We start from the raw sequence: 18,454 nt of genomic DNA, 5'->3' as shown, positions 1-18,454 counted from the left end.
CAGTCTACTTCAGAGAAATGAATATAATGTCCACAAAACCTATATTCCAATGTTCATAGCAGCAGTTTTCATAATATACCAAAATTTGAAATATCTAAAAATTGATAAATGCTTCATCAGCTGTTTTATAATCATAAAGTGGAATTCATATTTAACAACCTAAGGAGTTGGCAAATTATGGCATTGTCCATGGGTTCAGTATAAATCTGTCCATGCCCTTCTGTTTACCTAATTTCTATGGCTGTTTTCATGCTACAACAGCAGAATTGAGTTTGTGTCAGAGACACATAACCTGCATAGTTGCCGATTCAACCTTTTACAGAAAAATTTTCCTGTCCCTTGTGCTAAGTGAAAGCAGACACAAAGGATTGCATTTTGTGTAAATTCCATGTATATGAAATGTCTAGAAAAGACAAATCTATAGAAACAAAGCAGATTGGTGGTTACCTTGACCTCCGAATGGGATTGGGTATTAATTGCAAACTGGCATGTGCACCTTTTTTGGGTAATGAAAATGGCCTAAATTTCCTAAAGCTGGATTAGAGTGATGGTTGCACAACTGTATAAATTTACTAAAAATAGTTAATTGTATACTTACAATGTGTAGATTTTGTGGTTTGTTAATTATACTGCAAAGTTGTTGGGAAAAAACATTGATCTATATAAAGTAAGAGTATAACATAGCACTGGGTATATGATAGGCATTCAGTAAAGGATAGTTGCTGTCATTGTTTCTTAAAATTTTAGAGGATTTGTCTTTTTATTTCACTTGATTTACTAGATTTGGGATCTTATCCTTAATTTGTTAGTGACAAAACATGGTGCCAAGATGTTATGAAGTAGTAAAACTTATAAATTAGAATGTGATCCTACACCTTGTGTCACACAATATGGCTTCCCATAGTAATCAGCTTGTAATACAATGTGCATGAAGTCTTTTCCACTTCACTGTTATTACAGTAATTGTTTCGCTAATGTTTCTCGTTTTGGAGTCATCATTTCTAGCCATTGTTAATTGCTGTAAATTACACCTTAAATTGCTTAACCTTTTCTCTGGCCATTTAATTTAACAATTTTTTGTTATAAAAAATGGCATTGCACTGTAACTTTTGAAAAAAATGCTGTAGAGAGGGAAAACAGTCCCCCTGCCCAAAAAAATCCAAAAGGAAAATAACTGCTTTTCAGAGTATAAATTTCAAGTCAAAGCTTGTGAACACTTATTCTCTTATTTATGTTATCAGATCATGCATCAGAATGTTTAAATCATTTTGCTTTATACTAGCAGATATGTTTCTATAGTCATGTAATAAATCACTCCCAAATTTAGCATTTTAAAATAGCAAACATTACAGTTTTCTAAGCGTTCAGGATCTGGATGCAACTTAGCTAGGTCCATTGGCTAAGGTTCTCTCACAAGGCTATCACTGCCGAGGTGTCTGTTGGGACTGCAGTAATCTCAAGGTTCCATTAGGGTGGAGTTAGCTTCAAAGCTCCCTTATTTGGCTGTTGGCAGACCTGAGGTCTTATCCATCTGTTGACCAGAGACATTAATTCCTTGCCATGTAGACTTCTCATAGGGCAGCTTTCAACATGGCAGCTGGTTTTTCTCAGAGCAAGTGAGGAAAAGAGGAAGGGGGAATGAGGAAGATGTAAGCCTGAATCCTTTTGTTGTAAATATCTTGAAAGTGACATCCAATCACCTTTGTCATATTGTATTCATTAGAAGCAAGTCACTAGGTCCAGGCCCGTACTTAAAGGCAAGAGAATTTAACAAGGGCTTGAAAGGAGACTGCCAAACATGCAGGAGTGTTGCAGCTTTTGAAGTTTACTTGATATATAATAATTTTATATTACAGAACATTTATCAGTCATATAAAGGATAAAGGATAAAGTTTGAAGTCCCTTATGTTCCATTCCCTGATACTATCTCTTTTTTTCCCACTTTAGAAGTAATCACTTTATAAAATTTAGTTGATGTTAATCCCTTGTGTTGCTTTATAGTTTTACCATTTATGTCCTTAGTTTTACATGTTTTTGAACTTCCTTTTTTAAATTCCACATAATGTTCCTGAGGTTCATACAAGTTATTGTATTAAGTGTAATTAATTTACATTGAATGGCTTTCGTTGTGTAGGAATATATCACATGTTAATTATTCAGGACATTTGGATTTTTTTCTGTCTAAATTTTGTGCAATTATCATTTTTATACATGTTTTTTATATGTGCAAAATGCATACACAGGACTAGAGCTAATGGTTCATAAGTTACCATCTTTAGCCTTCTAAATAATGATAAATTATTTTTCTATGGGTTTCTACCCCATCAAAAGGGTTTAGATCTTCTGTTTGCTTTATATTGTTAACTTTGAAATTACCATGCATTTTTAGTTTAGCTTTTTTTTTTGCCTGTAATGTGAGTGTAAAATGATAGCTCACCATGATATTAATCAATGCTTCCCTGAATATGGAAATGAAGTTACATGTCTTTTAGAATTTTTTGTTATCCACAGTTTTCTACTTGAAGTTTTTTTTCAAAGGTTTCTTTTTCATGTTGATTTAAGAAATTCTATATACTCTGAGTAGTATATGCTATGTATTCTAGAAATTACTGTTTTCCTCATTAGAATTAAACCTCATGAGGGCAAGGACGTCTATGTTTTCATTTATTGTTATATTCTTGGTCCTTAGGATGATGCTTGGAACATACTGTAAGAGTCAGTAAGTATTTGTTGAATGAATACGATTAATCATGTTAGCTTTTTTCTTTTTCTTTCAGTTGGTATATTACATGGACAGGTTGTACTTAAACCAACTTTTCATTCCTAGGAATTCATTCATTGTACTGGTTTGAATAGTGTCCTCCCCAAGATTCATGTCCCCCTGCAACCTCAGAATGTGACCTTATTTGGAAATAGAGTCTTTATAGAAGTAATCAAGTTCCGATGAGGTCATATTGGTTTAAGTTGTGTCCTAAATTCAGTATGATTAGGTGTCCTTATAAGAAGTGGTCAGTTTAGATATAGAAACATATACAGGCAGAATGTCATTTGAAGATGGAGGCAGAGATTCGAATGATGTGTTGACAAGCTAAGGAATACCAAGGATTGCCAGCAAGCACTAGAAGCTGGGAAGAGACAAAGGAGGTATCCTCATCTAGAAACTTCAGAGAGTGTATGGCCCTGCTGACACCTTGATTTTGGATTTTTTTGCCTCCAGAACTGAAAATAAATTTGTGTTGTCTGAAGCCACAGTTTGTGGTATACTTTGTTATAGTTGTAGGAAACTAATATAGTCATGAAGGAAATTTTTGAAAAAAATAGTAATAATCTCTTGTTGGATTTGATTTGCTATCTTATTTTGGATTCTTTTAAAATTTGACTCAGGGAAAGAATTGGTCTGTGATTTTCCTTTAATGTTTTCTTCTTCTCAGATTTGGACATCAAAACTCTGATAGCTTTATAAAATGAGTTAAATGTGCCCTGTATATTTTGGAGAAGGTTGTGGACAAATGAGCACTATATGGTACTATTTTTCCTGCAATCTGTATACGCATTACTGATAACTGAAGCAAGCATTTTATACTGTTATTCCTAATCAACTACTTTTAGAACTTTCACTTTTTATCCTGCAACTAAGCCCTATTAGTTTAGAATTGCTAATATCTATTTGGAGTACTTCCACCATAGGATGAGACAATGGTTTCATTGAATTAGAAGGTGTGATTTCTACTCCTCTATTTTGATCTCCTTTCACTGAATGAGCAGACAATAAATAGTTACCATATCAGTGGAAGTGATTCATCCTCATTATTAGGAGAAGTAGGATTGCTGCTACTCAGTGAAGGCAAAAAAGTATCTCTTGAACCCAGGGATGCTCTGTGGAACTTCATAATACCACCATATTCAGTGGCAAAAGTTAGTTGAGGTCTGTTGCATCCACCCCACATAGGCAGGACCACTAAGGGCTCAGGGTAGCTCAGCGATGAATGTTCGAGTCCCCCCTTTTCCGGCACCAATTTCTCGTTTGAGGAATTACATGAGCTGCTATTAATTTACTGGAAATAAGTGGTTTAAACGGCCTAGTGGTTTTTCAGTCTCTTATAAAATAAGTTTGGGGATAGGCTGTCTAGGGCTGTATGACAGCACAATGACATCATGAGGGTCCCTAAACTCCTTTCTTTTCTGCTCACAGTTTCATGTTCAGGTCACCTCATAATCCAGAATGGTGGCTGGAGTTTAAGCCATCATGTATCCATTTCAGACAGGAAGCAGGAGGAAGGGGACAGACAATAGGCAATGCCAGCTGACAGGAAAATGGGTGTTAGCATGCTGCTAGCAGTCTTAAAACCAGATTTCTTCAGTTGGGTAAATGGGATAATTTTAGAAGGCTTTTGGAGTTCCCAGGACTTGTTTATACTTTGATCCTTTAAAACAAAAAATCTTTGTAATCGCTTATTATACCATCACAATATTGGTAGATTATTCTTTGTTATAATCACTTGATTTAAGGTTTGTTATTTTCATTGGTAGTTGAAAGAAATAAAGAATGTCTGTTCAGAAGCATAATGTATCCACTTAATTTTCATGTGAGTTTTAATTTATTAGTGCACAGTTTTTAAAAAATGAGTATTTGTTTTATATGTATCTTAATCTCCAAACTGCTATGGCAAATACCATATAATGGGTTGGCTTAAACTACAGAAATTTATGCTATGGTTTCAGAAAGTAGAAGGCTTTTATCTTCCTGGGGGTCTAAGCAGGCAGACAAATGTTGGGGTTCTTTGATTTTCCTATCAAATGGCAATGTCCTCTTCCTTCTCTTCTGGGTTCTGTTGCCTTCCAGCTTCTTCTCCACATGATTTTCTCTTCATAAAGAGGATTAAGGTCTAACTTCATTCAGTTGAGCCACACCTTAATTACAAATAATATTTTTTAGAAGTTCTATGTACAATGGGTCCATAAGCACAGGAATGGATTAAGGACATGTCTTTTTCTAGTATACATAATTCAACCTATCACAAAATGTATGGAAGAGTCATAGGAATTATCCTGTATTCTTTGCTGCAAGGATTTGTCCATGGCCTTTTAAGAGATGATGGTTTTTTGTTCGTTTGTTTTTTCCAGTTCTTGATAAGTTGATTTAAAAAGAGAACTTGTTTTAAGAGAGTTTAATTTTTGCCAATTTTTGCAGACATGAAGTTTAAAAATTTTTTAGTATGTTTTATTTGATGTTAGTGGATCTATTAAACCAAATAGCCCACTTATCTTTTATTTACTAGTATCAGTCTTTTAGCAAAAATATTGAGAATTAAAAGCATTCTTTACAAAGATGTTAGGACTTGAGTGTCATAACTGTTGGAGTTAAGAATAATTTTATTTTGAAAATAGCTATCAGTTGGAAGTAGAACTTTAAAAGAAGCACTTTCTCTGTTTCATGATCGTGGTAGCAGGCTTTTTTGGTTTTCATTTGCAGATATAGAAGCCTGACTTGACATTAAAACTGATTTTAATGTCAGTTTAATTCCATCTTGACTGTTGAACATTTATGGGCCAAAGGAAGAAATCTCCATGAAAGAAATTTAGAAACAATGGCCAGATTTCCAGAAAAATATTATTCAGTGTGGTGTCAGGGAAATGAAGATTTAGAGCAGTTGTTCTGAACCTATGTTGAGTTATGGGTGGGAATATCTATTTCTGGATACTTCTGCCAGTAACATATGTGGGTTTAGGTTGCTCTCCATCCTCATGTTACTTCTAGTCAGTAGCTTCCCCACCCACTTTTTTTTTTTCTTTTTTAACTTGTTTCGTAATAGGTTACCAGTTCTATAACTTCTTTAAGTTCAAGAATAGAGAATGTACTTTTCTGTCTGGCTTGCTTTTTTCAGCATAAGGTCTGTGAGATTCATCCATGTCTCATGTGTCAAAACTATTCATTATTTCTTACTGCTTTTAATGAAGTTTTTGTATTAACATTTTAATAAATCACTGCAGTTTGCTTAACAGTTCACCTATGGATAGATATTAGGGTCATTTCCTGTTTTTAACTACTATGATTAATGTTGTTATGAACACTTTTATTGGGATATTGTTAATTAAGAGACTGAGGAATCTGTACCTTAAGCTTGTGTCTAGCTAAGTGTTACGACAGAGCTTTCCTTGAATGCCAGGAGCTAACAACAAGAACAACAAAAGATGAAACAAGAAAACACATTTCCCAATCTTTGCAGATTGACCTGTGCAAATGCTCTCCTTCCGCGGCTTATCCATACAGTGAGTTTAGAGGATCGCTCCAGGCCAATATAGGGGCCTCCTTATCCTTTCTGTTCCTGTGCCTTACCTTGAGTCTGTTGTTTTTGTGTGTGGTGTCCCTTGGAATGCCCCAGTTTACATGCATACAAATGTCCCCTCTTCCCTAGGAAACAGTTTCCTCACATACCTGGACACTGCACTACATGTTCCACAACCATCAATTCCTTGCTTCAGGCAACACAATTTGACTGCTCTCATACATTCTATAGGAGAGTACTGTGAGCTTCTTTCTCTGTGCTGGGCAAGTTCTGGGATGGCTAGCCCCCAGGCAATCATCACACTGATTGTGCCAGACATAACATGCTCCCAGTATGTGCGTAATGGTTAATCTGCTCCCTCTGCTACCAGGACTGGGAGCATGGGCTGGCTCCCCCCGGGAGCTGGCTCCTTGTCAAGCTGGTGAGAGGCGTGGGAGGGGCCAGCAAGGACATCATGAAATCACCACTTTAGACTTTTTCTTAATTCAGTGTTTGCCCTGTTACTGCAGTCCTTGGACTGTTTTCTGGAGCTTTGAGAAAGATATTTCTTCCAGTACTTGCTCATTGTTTAAAGTCTCTGGGGGGCGATAGAGCTGAAGCTTTTCCCTTTGCCATCTTCTCTGTGTGTTTTTTATTTCTTTTTCTTGCCCTTTTCAAAGGCTAGTACCTCCAGTGAAATTTTCAGTAGGAATGATAAGAACAGACTTTCTAGTCTTGTTTGACATCCTAGGCAAAACATTCAGTCTTTTACCATTTATGTATCAGATTAATTTAAGGTTTTTTATTTTTCCATAAAATCCATTTATTATCAGGTTTTAGAAAATCTATTATATTCCTAGCTTTCTGAGTGTTTTTATCCTGAATGGCTGTTGAATTTGGCAAATGCTTTTTATGAATATTGAGATTATCTGATGGTGTTTCTCCGTTTTTAATGTTCTGAATTATATTGACTGATTTTTCAAATATTAAATCAAGTTTGTGTTTCTTATATAAACACCAATTGGAAATACTATATTATCAATTTTATATGTTGCTGGGCTCTGTTTTTTAAGGATTTTGAGTCATTAATTAAGGATATAAGTGTATATATAAGGGAGGAAAATTATTGTTCTCCTTAGGTTTTGGTATCAGGGTTATCTTAACTTTGTAAAACAAGTTGAGAAATGTTCTCTCTATTGCTAGTCTTTGCAACTGGAGTATGTATTTAGTATTATTCTTCCTGAGATTTTTGGATGTATTTATCATCTGCATTTTTTAATCAAGTCTTGTAAGCCTGAAGTTGCCTTTTGGGAAAATTTTTAATTATAGATTCAGTTTCATTAACTATATAGAGCTGTTCAGATTTTCTGTACTTGTGAGAGAATTATAAAAATCTCTTTGAAGGCCCTCCTTTTGGCCTTGATTGCTCTTCATTTTGCATCTGATTTCTATTTGATGTGTTTATGCTTTTATCATTTATTCTACTGTCTGGGGGGTTAATTTACACTTTTCCTAGCTTTGTTAAGTGGAGTCTTGGATTATTGATTAAACCTTTCTTTTTAATATAGGCATTTAAAAAGCTATAAATTTCTCCCTAAGTACTGATTTAAGAGTATCTCCTAAAATAGGATGCATTGTTTCTTATTATAGTTCACTTCAAAGTGTTTTCTAATTTCCTTAATGATTTTGTTTTTGACCCATGTGTTATTTAAAAATTAGCTTATTTTCAAACAGTTTGAGATTTCCTAGTGATCTTAATGTTACTGATTTCTAATTTAATATGTTACAAGTCTTACACTGCACTGTTAATTGTTGCTTTAACAGTCTGTTGTTAATTTTAATTAAAAAAAAGTATTTTATATTTACCTAGTTCTTTACTTTTCCTTATATTCTTTATCTTTCCTTCAGTTCCACATATTCATTTAGGATTGTTTTTTAAACATTTCTTGTACTTCAGGGTCTGCATGTGATGAATATGCTCAGATTTTTTTTTAATTGGGAAATATATTCAAAAAAGCAGCACATTTCCAAGTACATTTTAGCAAGTAGTTATAGGACAGATTTTAAAGTTTGATATGGGTTACAGTTCGACAGTTTTTTGTGTTTTTTTTCTCTTGTTCCTCCAAGACACTGGGGACCAACAGAAATATCAATATAATGGTTTAGCAATCATACTCATTTGTTAAAACCTATCTTCTCTGTTATACCCCTCCTTCTCTTTAAATAATATATATACATAAAAGCAATGAATTTCAAAGTACATCACAATAATTAGTTGTAGAACAGATTTCAAAGTTTGGGTTACAGTTCCACAGTTTTAGATTTTTATTTCTAGCTGCTCTGAGTTACTAGAGGCTAGAAGAAATATCACTATAATGATTCAGCACTCATACTCATTTGTTAAACTTGATCTTCTGTGTAAAATTCTGCCATCACCTTTGATCTTTCTTCCACTCTTTAGGGGTATGTTCTAGTTTGCTACTTTATAGTTCTAAGGCCGAGAAAATGTTTCAATTAAAACAAGTCTATAGAACTGTCCAATCAAAGGCATCCAGGGAAAGATACCTTGGTTCAAGAAGGCCAGTGAAGTTCACGGTTTCTTTCTCACCTGGAAAGGCACGTGTGAGCACAGTCAGGGTTCCTCTCTCAGCTGGAAGGGCACATAGCGGACATGGCATCATCTGCTAGCTTTCTCTCCTGCCTTTTGGTTTCATGAAGCTCCCCGGAAGGCGTTTTCCTTCTTCATCTCCAATGGTCGCTGTCTCGTGGACTCTCTGCTTTGTGTTGTTGCTCTTTCTGAATCTCCCATTCTCCATAACATTTCCTCTTTTATAGGACTCCAATAAACGGATCAAGACCCACCCAAATGGGTGGAGACATGTCATCACCTAATCTAGTTTAACAACCACTCTTGACTAAATCACATCATCCGGGGAGATGATCTGATTACAGTTTCAAACATACAGTATTGAATAGGGATTATTCTACCTTTATGAAATGGGATTTTGATTAAAACATGGCTTTTCTAGGGGGCATACATCCTTTTAAACCAGCACAGGGTATTTGGGCTTTGCCCATTCAAACTTTTTCATATTGGAAGGGACTACTGATAATATGTGATATGGGGATAGAATTTGTTGATGTTCTGGAAAGGCTGGCCCCCCTGCATTTCCGGAGTTATCTGATCCAGGGACCCATCTGGAGGTTGTAGGATTTGGAAAGTTAATCTAGTTGCATGGAACCTTGCAATATAATGCCCTAAGTATTCTTTAGTATTGGCAGGAATGGTTTTGGTTGAGGTTTGGCAAGTTATGATAGGTAGCAGTGTGTAACTGAAGCATGCATAAGAGTGACCTCCAGTGTAGCCTCTCAACTCTGTTTGAACTCTCTCAGCCACTGATGCCTTGTTACACTTCTTTTCCCCCTTTTTGTCAGGATGACATTGTTGATCCCAAGGTGCTAGGGCCAGGCACATCCCTGGGAGGCATCTCCCATGCCACCAGGGAGACTTTCATCCCTGAATGTCATGTGCCATATGAGGGGAGGGCAGTGGTTTCACTTGCAGAGTTGGGCTTAGAGAGAGGCCAAATCTGAGCAACAGAAGAGGTCCTCCAGAGGTGACTCTTAGGCATAATTGTAGGTGGGCTAAGCTTCTCTGCTACATACGTAAGCTTCACAAGAGCAAACCTCAAGATTGAGAATTTATCCTAATGAGTTGGGTGTCCCTAATGTTTAGCACGGTATCTGGAGTTTCCCTAATGGTATATGCTCAATATTGACAGAAAGTTTCTTTATTTTCCCTTTAGTGTTGAAGCATATTTTTGTTGGGATTAGAATTCTAAGATGGCAGTTTTGTTTTTTTTTGTTAGCATAAATGTTATATTACATTTTCTGTTGTGAAGGAAGCAGTCAAGTCATTCTTATTGTTTCCCTAAATGGGATTGGATAACTAAAATCTTAAATACAGTTCTCAAGGATTTGTCAGGAATGCAGAGTCATCATTTTTACAAAGACTGTTAATTGTAATCTGATTTATTCTTTCTTTTTTTGTACTATGTTTTAATAAAATTTGATTCAAGAAAAATTGTTTTTAATGTTACTTAGTTAACAGGCAGTATGTATAATAACCGTTAAGATATTTCCCAACTTAACCATTGGAGGTTTGGGAAGATTCTTAATTGTTTGTATACATAGAATTAATAGCTTTAACAATCGTTATTAGTTATTATGGCATTTTCCTTTTGCAATAAAACAAGTTTTACTTCAATTGCTGGGATTTCAACATATAAATCACATAAGTATATCTTCATATTACATCTAGAATCCTTAACTGCATTTGGAAATGATTATTCTTTGATTAATCATATATCTATGTGAAGTATTCATTCACATTGCTACTTTGTTACCCCAGTTAAATATGGTACCTGTGTAATTAGTAATCATTGATCACACGAGTTCAGGAACATTTATGAAATATGCATTAAACTCATTTATTGCTCATATTTATTAGTAAGTATAAATTCATGTTTAAAATTTTATGATTCATACAAGAATTCTTTCCATTACAGTAAAGAATGAAAGTTTTATTATAGATTACTGACAAACTGCTTTCTTTTACAAAGGAGTACAATGGTTAACATCCTGTGATTGCTTTAAATAATTATATTGTCATTGTTATTTTTCTGAAGATAGAGATTTTAAAAAACAGTGTTCTTAGGTAGGTTTATTAAGCCCCAACATTTGTTTATGGTGTTTTATCATTAAATGTACTATATCTTTAATTCAGTTTATATTGAATTAAAAGAAATATTTCAACTTAAGTTTGATAGTATCTCGAATCTAACAGATTATTATTCTTAAAAAGGTAGGTGATAATTCCTATTAACTTTAAACCTAAGTTTAATGTTTTACTGTTCTTAATACAAATCAAAATAAGAGAAACAGTAAGGTTCATAACTTTTCTTGTCTTAAAGTTAGAATGGGGAGCAGTATTAATTATAGCTATTTCTCTAACTTGCCAGAGTGACTGGCGGATGTCTCAGCTATACTTCAGTTGGAATGACTACAAAAGTTAAAGTTCATTTGTAGAATTGAAATGGTTCACAAGAAGTTTTTAGCACTGTGTAAGAGCTCAGATATCAGCTGTAACATTGTTGTTGGCATAATTATCATCATTATTATTACTACAAACTACAAATTGCCCCATAGTTAATTTGATTATGATTTGTTTTTCTAATCGTGCTAATGTTTTCTTGGGGCTTAGGGAGAGAAATACTAATTTATATGTCACATATACACAGAGAGTAGGAATATATGAAATGAGATGGGTGGGGTGAATTTGATGAGTGAAAACATGCCTACGTGCACGTATATTGCTAGGATTATGTATGTATGTATTTAGTAGTATTCAGTTTATTGTTTATTTTCCACAGCTTTGTATTCTGTTATATTATTCTGTGTGTTCTTCTGGATCCCATTTGTCTACTTCTATTATGAAGAAAAGGATGACGATGATACCAGTAAATGTACTGTAAGTATCTTATTTTAGAGGTCTCAATTTAGGGAAGAAGAGATTTCCCTCTTTTTAAAAGAAAGATCTGATTTTGTTTTAATTTAAATTATTCTAGAGCAACATCATCTAATAGAAATATATTGAGAGTCATGTGAAATCTTAAATTTTCCAATAGCTACATTAAAATACGTTGAATGGTTGAAATTGAATTTGATATTTTTAATACAATATGGTCCAAATATTATCATTTCAAGTACAGTCAATATAAAAGTTAAAGAGATACCAAAATTCCTTTTTTTCATACTAAATCTTTGAAGTTTAGTGTGTATTTTGTACTTTCAGTGCATTACAACTTGTACTAGCTACATTTATTGGCTGTTGTTTTAGATAGCAAAATTTTAGAGCAGGTTTCAGCAAACTTTTTTTATAAAGGGCCAGATAGTAAATGTTTCGGCTTTGCATGCCACATAGTTTCTGACTCAAGTACTCAACTCTGCTATTGTAGTACGCAAATAGCCAGAGACAATATATAAGTGAATGAGATAGGTGTGCCCTGTAAGACATAGTTTACTGACCGCTGTTTTGGGGCATAATGAAGGAGCATTTGTACATTATTATTTCTAATCAATTATCATACTGATATAAAAACCTGATAAATGTAGCACATATGAACATGTAACAGATCAGATTCACTTAAGTATTGGCACAAAAACACCAAAAAAAAAAAAATTTTAGTATTGGCAAATGAAATTCAAGGGTGTCTTAAATGTTTTTAATATTATGTAATGGAGTTGTGCTTATTTGTAGACAGCAAGGGTGGTTTAGAACCAGAAAATCTATTAACTTATCAGAGTTACCAGGTCTCTATAGAAGTTTAAAAATCCGTTTGCCAATTTTTTTCTGATTTAAGAGACAAACACACAGGTGCGCGTGCGCGTGCACACACACACACATGCAGATAAATAATAGGAATAAATGAATGTACTTAAATACAAAAGCAAATATATTTACATTAAAAGCCAATGTTGTGCTTACTCATGCTTAAAACCTTAAAAGCATTTGTGTTAAAATTAGGAACAAGTATATCAACAATATTTAAAATGATCCCCAGAATGATAATCAGTACATTTTGCTAGAGGAAAAAATAAGATGTTTAATACTTATAAAGTAAATATTATTTACAGATACTATAAGATTTTCTTTTTTGAGAAACCCAAGGTATGTATGGTAAGATGGCTGGTTACAAAATTAATGCTGAAAAACTCAGTGAGACATATGCTGTCCCTATTCACTTCTACCTTATATCACCCTACCTTACTTGATCTTAGGTTCCTCCTTACTTTTTCTCTATTTTTTGTCTGAAGACCCTCTTACCCTCCTTTGTGAACAAAAACTTTCGGTATGAAACATGAATATTAAGTTTTAAAATATGATTTTTAGTGACTTCATTAGATAGCAGGATACATAATACTGTTTTGGCTGATTTAACTTTTTTCAATACTTTAGTTATTAGCTTTTCTATCCATGTTCAGAATGTCAAGCTTTATGTTTTGTCTTTTACTTTTGAATTATGTTATGAGCACTGTGCAAACCACAGATTCTCAAGCCTGAGTTCTTGGTTTCAAGTCATTGTTTAATTACTGAAAATTAAATGAGTTAACATATGTAATGTAAGGTTCTTAGAACAGTGCTTGGCATGTTATATAAAATGTTTATTGCAATTGTTATAATGCCCCATTTTGGTAATGTGGCAGTATAAATTTTGTTTACTCCCTGTTTGCTGGAATATTTTCCTAAATATTCTGATTCTGTTACTAAATATAATTTAACATTTGGTATATAAAATGTTTTCCTTTAAATATCAGTTTTTATTTTCAACAGTGGAAACTTTGCACTCTTGAATACAAATGTACATTTGCTATGAAGTTGTGTTATACTGTATTAAGTATATTTCATATTTTAAAAGTGCTTACTAAATGATACATTTTTTTCCTTTGACATCTAGCAAATTAAAACAGCATTCAAGTACACTTTGGGATTTGCTGTGATCTGTGCACTTCTTCTTTTAGTTGGGTAAGTCTTGTTTTTTTCCCCTTGAAAAATGTTTATAGCATTTTTTCAATTAAAAAAAAAGGTTCATACAGAAAAGACTAGGGGAGAGAAAACCCAAAATGTAAAAAACAGCCAGCCAACAAACCCACTCTTATATAACCACTGAACAAATAGCGACAATTAACACTTTGTTTTATATGTTGAACACCTTCCCCCACCCCAGTACATCCATTATATGTTGAACACCTTCCCCCACCCCAGTACATCCATCTCCATGTTTGAATTTTACACAAATGTAATTACGTTTTACCTAATTATTGCTAATCCACTTGTTAACATTGTGGGAAGTTATCCCCATGTTATAAAGTGTAGAGCCATCAATTTGATCTTTGTTGTATTCCCTTCTTAGGATACAGCAGTTTATTTGGCTGATATTCTAGTGATGACTCTTTGGACACTTTTTTGCACTTTTTCCGTTATTATAAGCAATACTTTGATAAAAATCCTTGTCAAATTTTTCAGATTTGACCAATCAGATTTCAAATTTTTAAATTAATCTTTGTCTTTTAGTAACTGCCTTTTTCTACTTTAAGCTTTTATACTACTCGATAAAGTTTTCCACATTTGGTGGTTTTGCATTTAAATTTTTCTCTTTGAGAGATATTTGTCCTTGATTCTGCATTCTTTTTTTATGTTAGAAAATATACCAAGTGCTAATAAGTTTTTTAAAGTTTTTATTTAAAATTTGTTTTCTGAAATTTCAATAAATAAAATTTTATAAATATATTCATTTATTGAATGTAATTTGTGATGGAAGGAAATTTTTGTAGTTTCAAGAGTTCTTAGAATGCAAATGTTTTGTAGTTCAGACATGTTCCCAATTCTCTTTGCTAGCCTTGATGAATCATGAAAAAGAATACTTAATGAAAGGACTTTTTTTTAAAAAAGTAAAACATATATATGTAAGCAAAGAAAGAAACAGCATTAACTTTCAAGGTACATTTCAACAAGTAGCTACAGAGTAGATCACCAGAGTTTGTCACGAGCTACCACTCCACCATCTCAGAGTTTTCCTTCTAGCTTCTCCGAAGCACTGAAGGCTAGAAGGAATATTAATATAATGATTCAACAGTCATACTCATTTGTTAAGTTCTGTTTTCTCTGTTATATCTACTCTTTCTCCTTTGATCCTTCTCCCAGTCTATAAGGATCTTTAGACAATGCCTATTCACAAAGAACCAACTTTAAATTTTGTTGATTCTTCCGATTGTTTCATTGTTCTCCAGTTTGTTTATTTCTGCTTTAATCTTTGTTATTTTTCTTCTTTTATTTTTTGGGGGTCAGTTTGCAGTTCTTTCTCTAGATTCTCCAGGTGAGCAGTTGAGTCCTGTATTTTTGCTTGTTCTTGTTTTTTAATGTAGGTATTTAAGGCAATTAATTTTCCTTTCAGCACTACCTTTGCTGCAACGTTCTGTTACATTTATTTTCTTTCGTATTTGCCTGCAGATATTTATCTGTTTCATTAGCAATTTCTTCTTTGACCAACTGATTATTTAAGAATGTGTTGTTTAATCTCTATTTGTAAGAGCTCTGGTTCTTTGTTGATTATTAATTCCCACCTTTATTCCGAAGTGGTCAGAGACAGTTATGTGGATAATTTCAATCTTATTAAATTTATAAAGACTCATTTCATGTCCAAGCATATGATCTATCCTGGAGAACGTTTCATGTCCACTAGAGAAGAATGTATATCCTGGTGTTTTGGTCTATAATGATCTATATAGGTCTCTTAGGTCTCATTCGTTTATCACATTGTTTAGGTTCTCTATTTTTTGTTGATCCTGTCTTGTTGTTCTGTCTATAGTGAAGAGTGGTATTTTGATGTCCTCCACTACTGTTGAAACTTCTGTAGCTCCCTTCAGTTTTACCAATGTTTGCCTAATGTACTTCGGAGCTTCTTGGATAGGGAGTGTAAACACTTAGGATTATTATTTCCTCTTGGTGAATTGTCCCTTTTATTAATATGTGGTGTCCTTCTTTGTCTCTTAAGATGTCTTTTCATTGAAATCTATTTTATCTGATATTGCATAGCTACTTCTGCTCTCTTTTGGTTACAGCTTGCATAGAAGATCTTTTTCCATCTTTTCACTGTCAGTCTAATTGTGTTTTTGGGTCTGAGATGTGTCTCCTGAAAACAGCATGCATATAGATTATATTTTTTATTCCATTCTGCCAATCTTTATCTTTTAATTGGTGAGTTTAGTCCATTAACATTTTATGAACTGATTCATAAAAACAGTTCTTGAATCTACCATCTTATCCTTTAGTTTTTGAATCAATAAAACCACAATTCTTTGTAGCATCCAGAATGTCCATCACGGACAAAGGGAATCCTGAAGTTTATTCTAAAATGGATAAACTGCTTTCAGCCCTCATTAAAAGAGTTAGCATTTTATGTAATTTTAATAAGTTAGATTGTGATTATTAATAGTAGTAAATTAAAAGGAAAGTACATGGCTCCATGTGACTATATTAATCGCAGAAAATGACAGTTTGACCAGCCATTTTAAACACTATAACGTTCATTATTATCCATGTTTTTAATGTGCACCTGTTATGTTCCATATACCATATAAGTCCACTGCTGGTGGAACAGCAGTGAACTGAAAAGATGACTTCTTCTCCTCATGGAGCATACATTCTTATGGGAAAGAAAGAAAATACACAAATAATAGATTGTATTGGGGTTAGGGGTGTAAAATTTTAGGGAAGATACTGCTGAGAAGATAGCATTTGAGAAGAGTCTTGAAGGAAATAAGGAGCTATGAATATACAGGGGAAAGAACACCCAAGTTAGAAGAAAAGTCCTGAGACATGAAGGTGGCTGGCAGGTTAAGTAGAGTGAGGAGACTAGTGTAGCTGGAGTGAAGTAAATGAAGGCATGAGTAGCAGGAGTTGTAGTCAGAGGTAACTAGAGATTCCAAAGTATGTAGGGCATTTTAGGCCATTTAAGGATTTTTGCATTTATCCTGAGGGAGATGGATGGGAAGCTATTTTGGAGAGTTTTGTGTTGTTGAATGACACAATTTGACATTTATAAGGATTTCTGGATGTTTTAAGAATTGACTTTAGGGACACAAGGGTATGAACATAAGATCTGTTAGGAAATTATTGCAATAACTCAGGCAAGACAAGTACTGATTTGATTCTGCCTATTTTTTGAAGACAGAGCTGAGAGGGTTTTCTGATGAATTGGTTCTGTAGTGTATGAGAAAAAGAAACGAGATTGGAAGAATGGAATTGTCAACACAGTTTAGGCAAGCCTGAAGGAAGTGCAGGTTTGGTGACAGAATATCAGAAATTCAGTTTGGTCATGATATGTTTTATTGGTTTCTTAGGCATTCAGTAAGAAATGCTGATTATGCCACTTGACCAGGTACTTGGAAACCCAAATTTTAGTTTCTGCACTTCTAATAATGAAATGTAGTCAATGAGAAAATGAGTTTTCTATTTTGTAAAATGTGAGAGTTCAGTCAAATGATAATGCTAAGTTTTACTTGCCCATTCCACCTTTCTCACTACTAGCATCTTTTTGCCATATAGCTTGACTGTCAAGCTGAGATCAGTATTTAGGCTGTTGATACAAATTGCTGTATTCGACTTTCAATCAAAACATCTTGACTCTGTCATTTTCTAGTCGTGTGACCTTTAATAAGCTTAAAAAACTCTTTAACAATTTAAGTGTAAAATAAGAATTGATATTCTTGAGTGTTTTGAAAACTATTGCTTTTTTATCTTTGCTTTGTATATATGTTATATTGTACAATAAAAAAGTTAAAAGAAAAGATAGAATTGATATAAGTACGGTTTACCTAGGTAATACTTTGAACTACACGGCACTGTTCAAATATAAATGATTGAACAGGGTAATGGAACAAGGACTTTGGAGTTCATACTTGTTATTTCCTTTCCATGCCTTTATTTTGAAAGATTGAGTCCAGCTCTTGCCACTTGTTCTCTTTTGTAATTTATTTGTTGACTAGGGGATTGTGCATTGATACTTCAAGCAAGGGATTTGGCCTTAGATTGTGTATTCTGAGAAGATGGACATAAAACATTTTGTACTTTTGCTGCACCATGCTGTTTTGGATAGACTGATATAGGAAAATGGAAAATGTCGACGAAGGTAGAAAAAGTCATTAGCCTTGGAGCCTATATAGCTTTAGAATTTTATTACTAAAGAAAATTTAAACTGTTTTCTGCTTCAATCTTTTTAGAAGATGGATCATATGAGGCCTATGAAAATAGCGTTGTTGGTAATAATGCTATATTTGGGTTAGCGATATTTTGTGGCTGAGATTTGTTAGGATTATTCATTGAGCTTGCACCAAATGTGAAGGCAGAAACTGAAGAAGGACTCAGAGGAGTGGTGGGAATGAGGCTTTTGAGCCTTTGATTTGCTTGGCTATATCCAGATCTATCCTTGTAAACCACCTATGGGATTATTTCACCAGAAAACTATAACTGGTTTTTCTTTGAATTTGGGAGTAGTGCTATTGATGAAAGTAGAGTTTGTTTTCTGTTTGGCCTTTAGGCTTAAGTAATTCTGCAAATTCTCAGGAAG

The 18,454-nt window shown here is 33.8% G+C and overlaps 1 protein-coding gene across 1 annotated transcript in view; it reads left to right on the top strand.

The window, feature by feature from the left end:
• The window catches only part of LMBRD1 (LMBR1 domain containing 1), a 220,797-nt gene that overhangs the window by 66,843 nt on the left and 135,500 nt on the right, over positions 1 to 18,454 (top strand). Inside the window, exons 4-5 of the mRNA XM_077162187.1 lie at positions 11,699 to 11,796; positions 13,784 to 13,851. Coding sequence (XP_077018302.1) covers positions 11,699 to 11,796; positions 13,784 to 13,851 — 166 coding nt within the window. The remainder of the gene's footprint in view (positions 1 to 11,698; positions 11,797 to 13,783; positions 13,852 to 18,454) is intronic.

The sequence above is a fragment of the Tamandua tetradactyla genome, chromosome 5 (genome assembly GCF_023851605.1).
Source record: "Tamandua tetradactyla isolate mTamTet1 chromosome 5, mTamTet1.pri, whole genome shotgun sequence".
NCBI classification, from domain to species: domain Eukaryota; kingdom Metazoa; phylum Chordata; class Mammalia; order Pilosa; family Myrmecophagidae; genus Tamandua; species Tamandua tetradactyla.
This window is presented reverse-complemented; position numbering and strand designations above follow the sequence as displayed.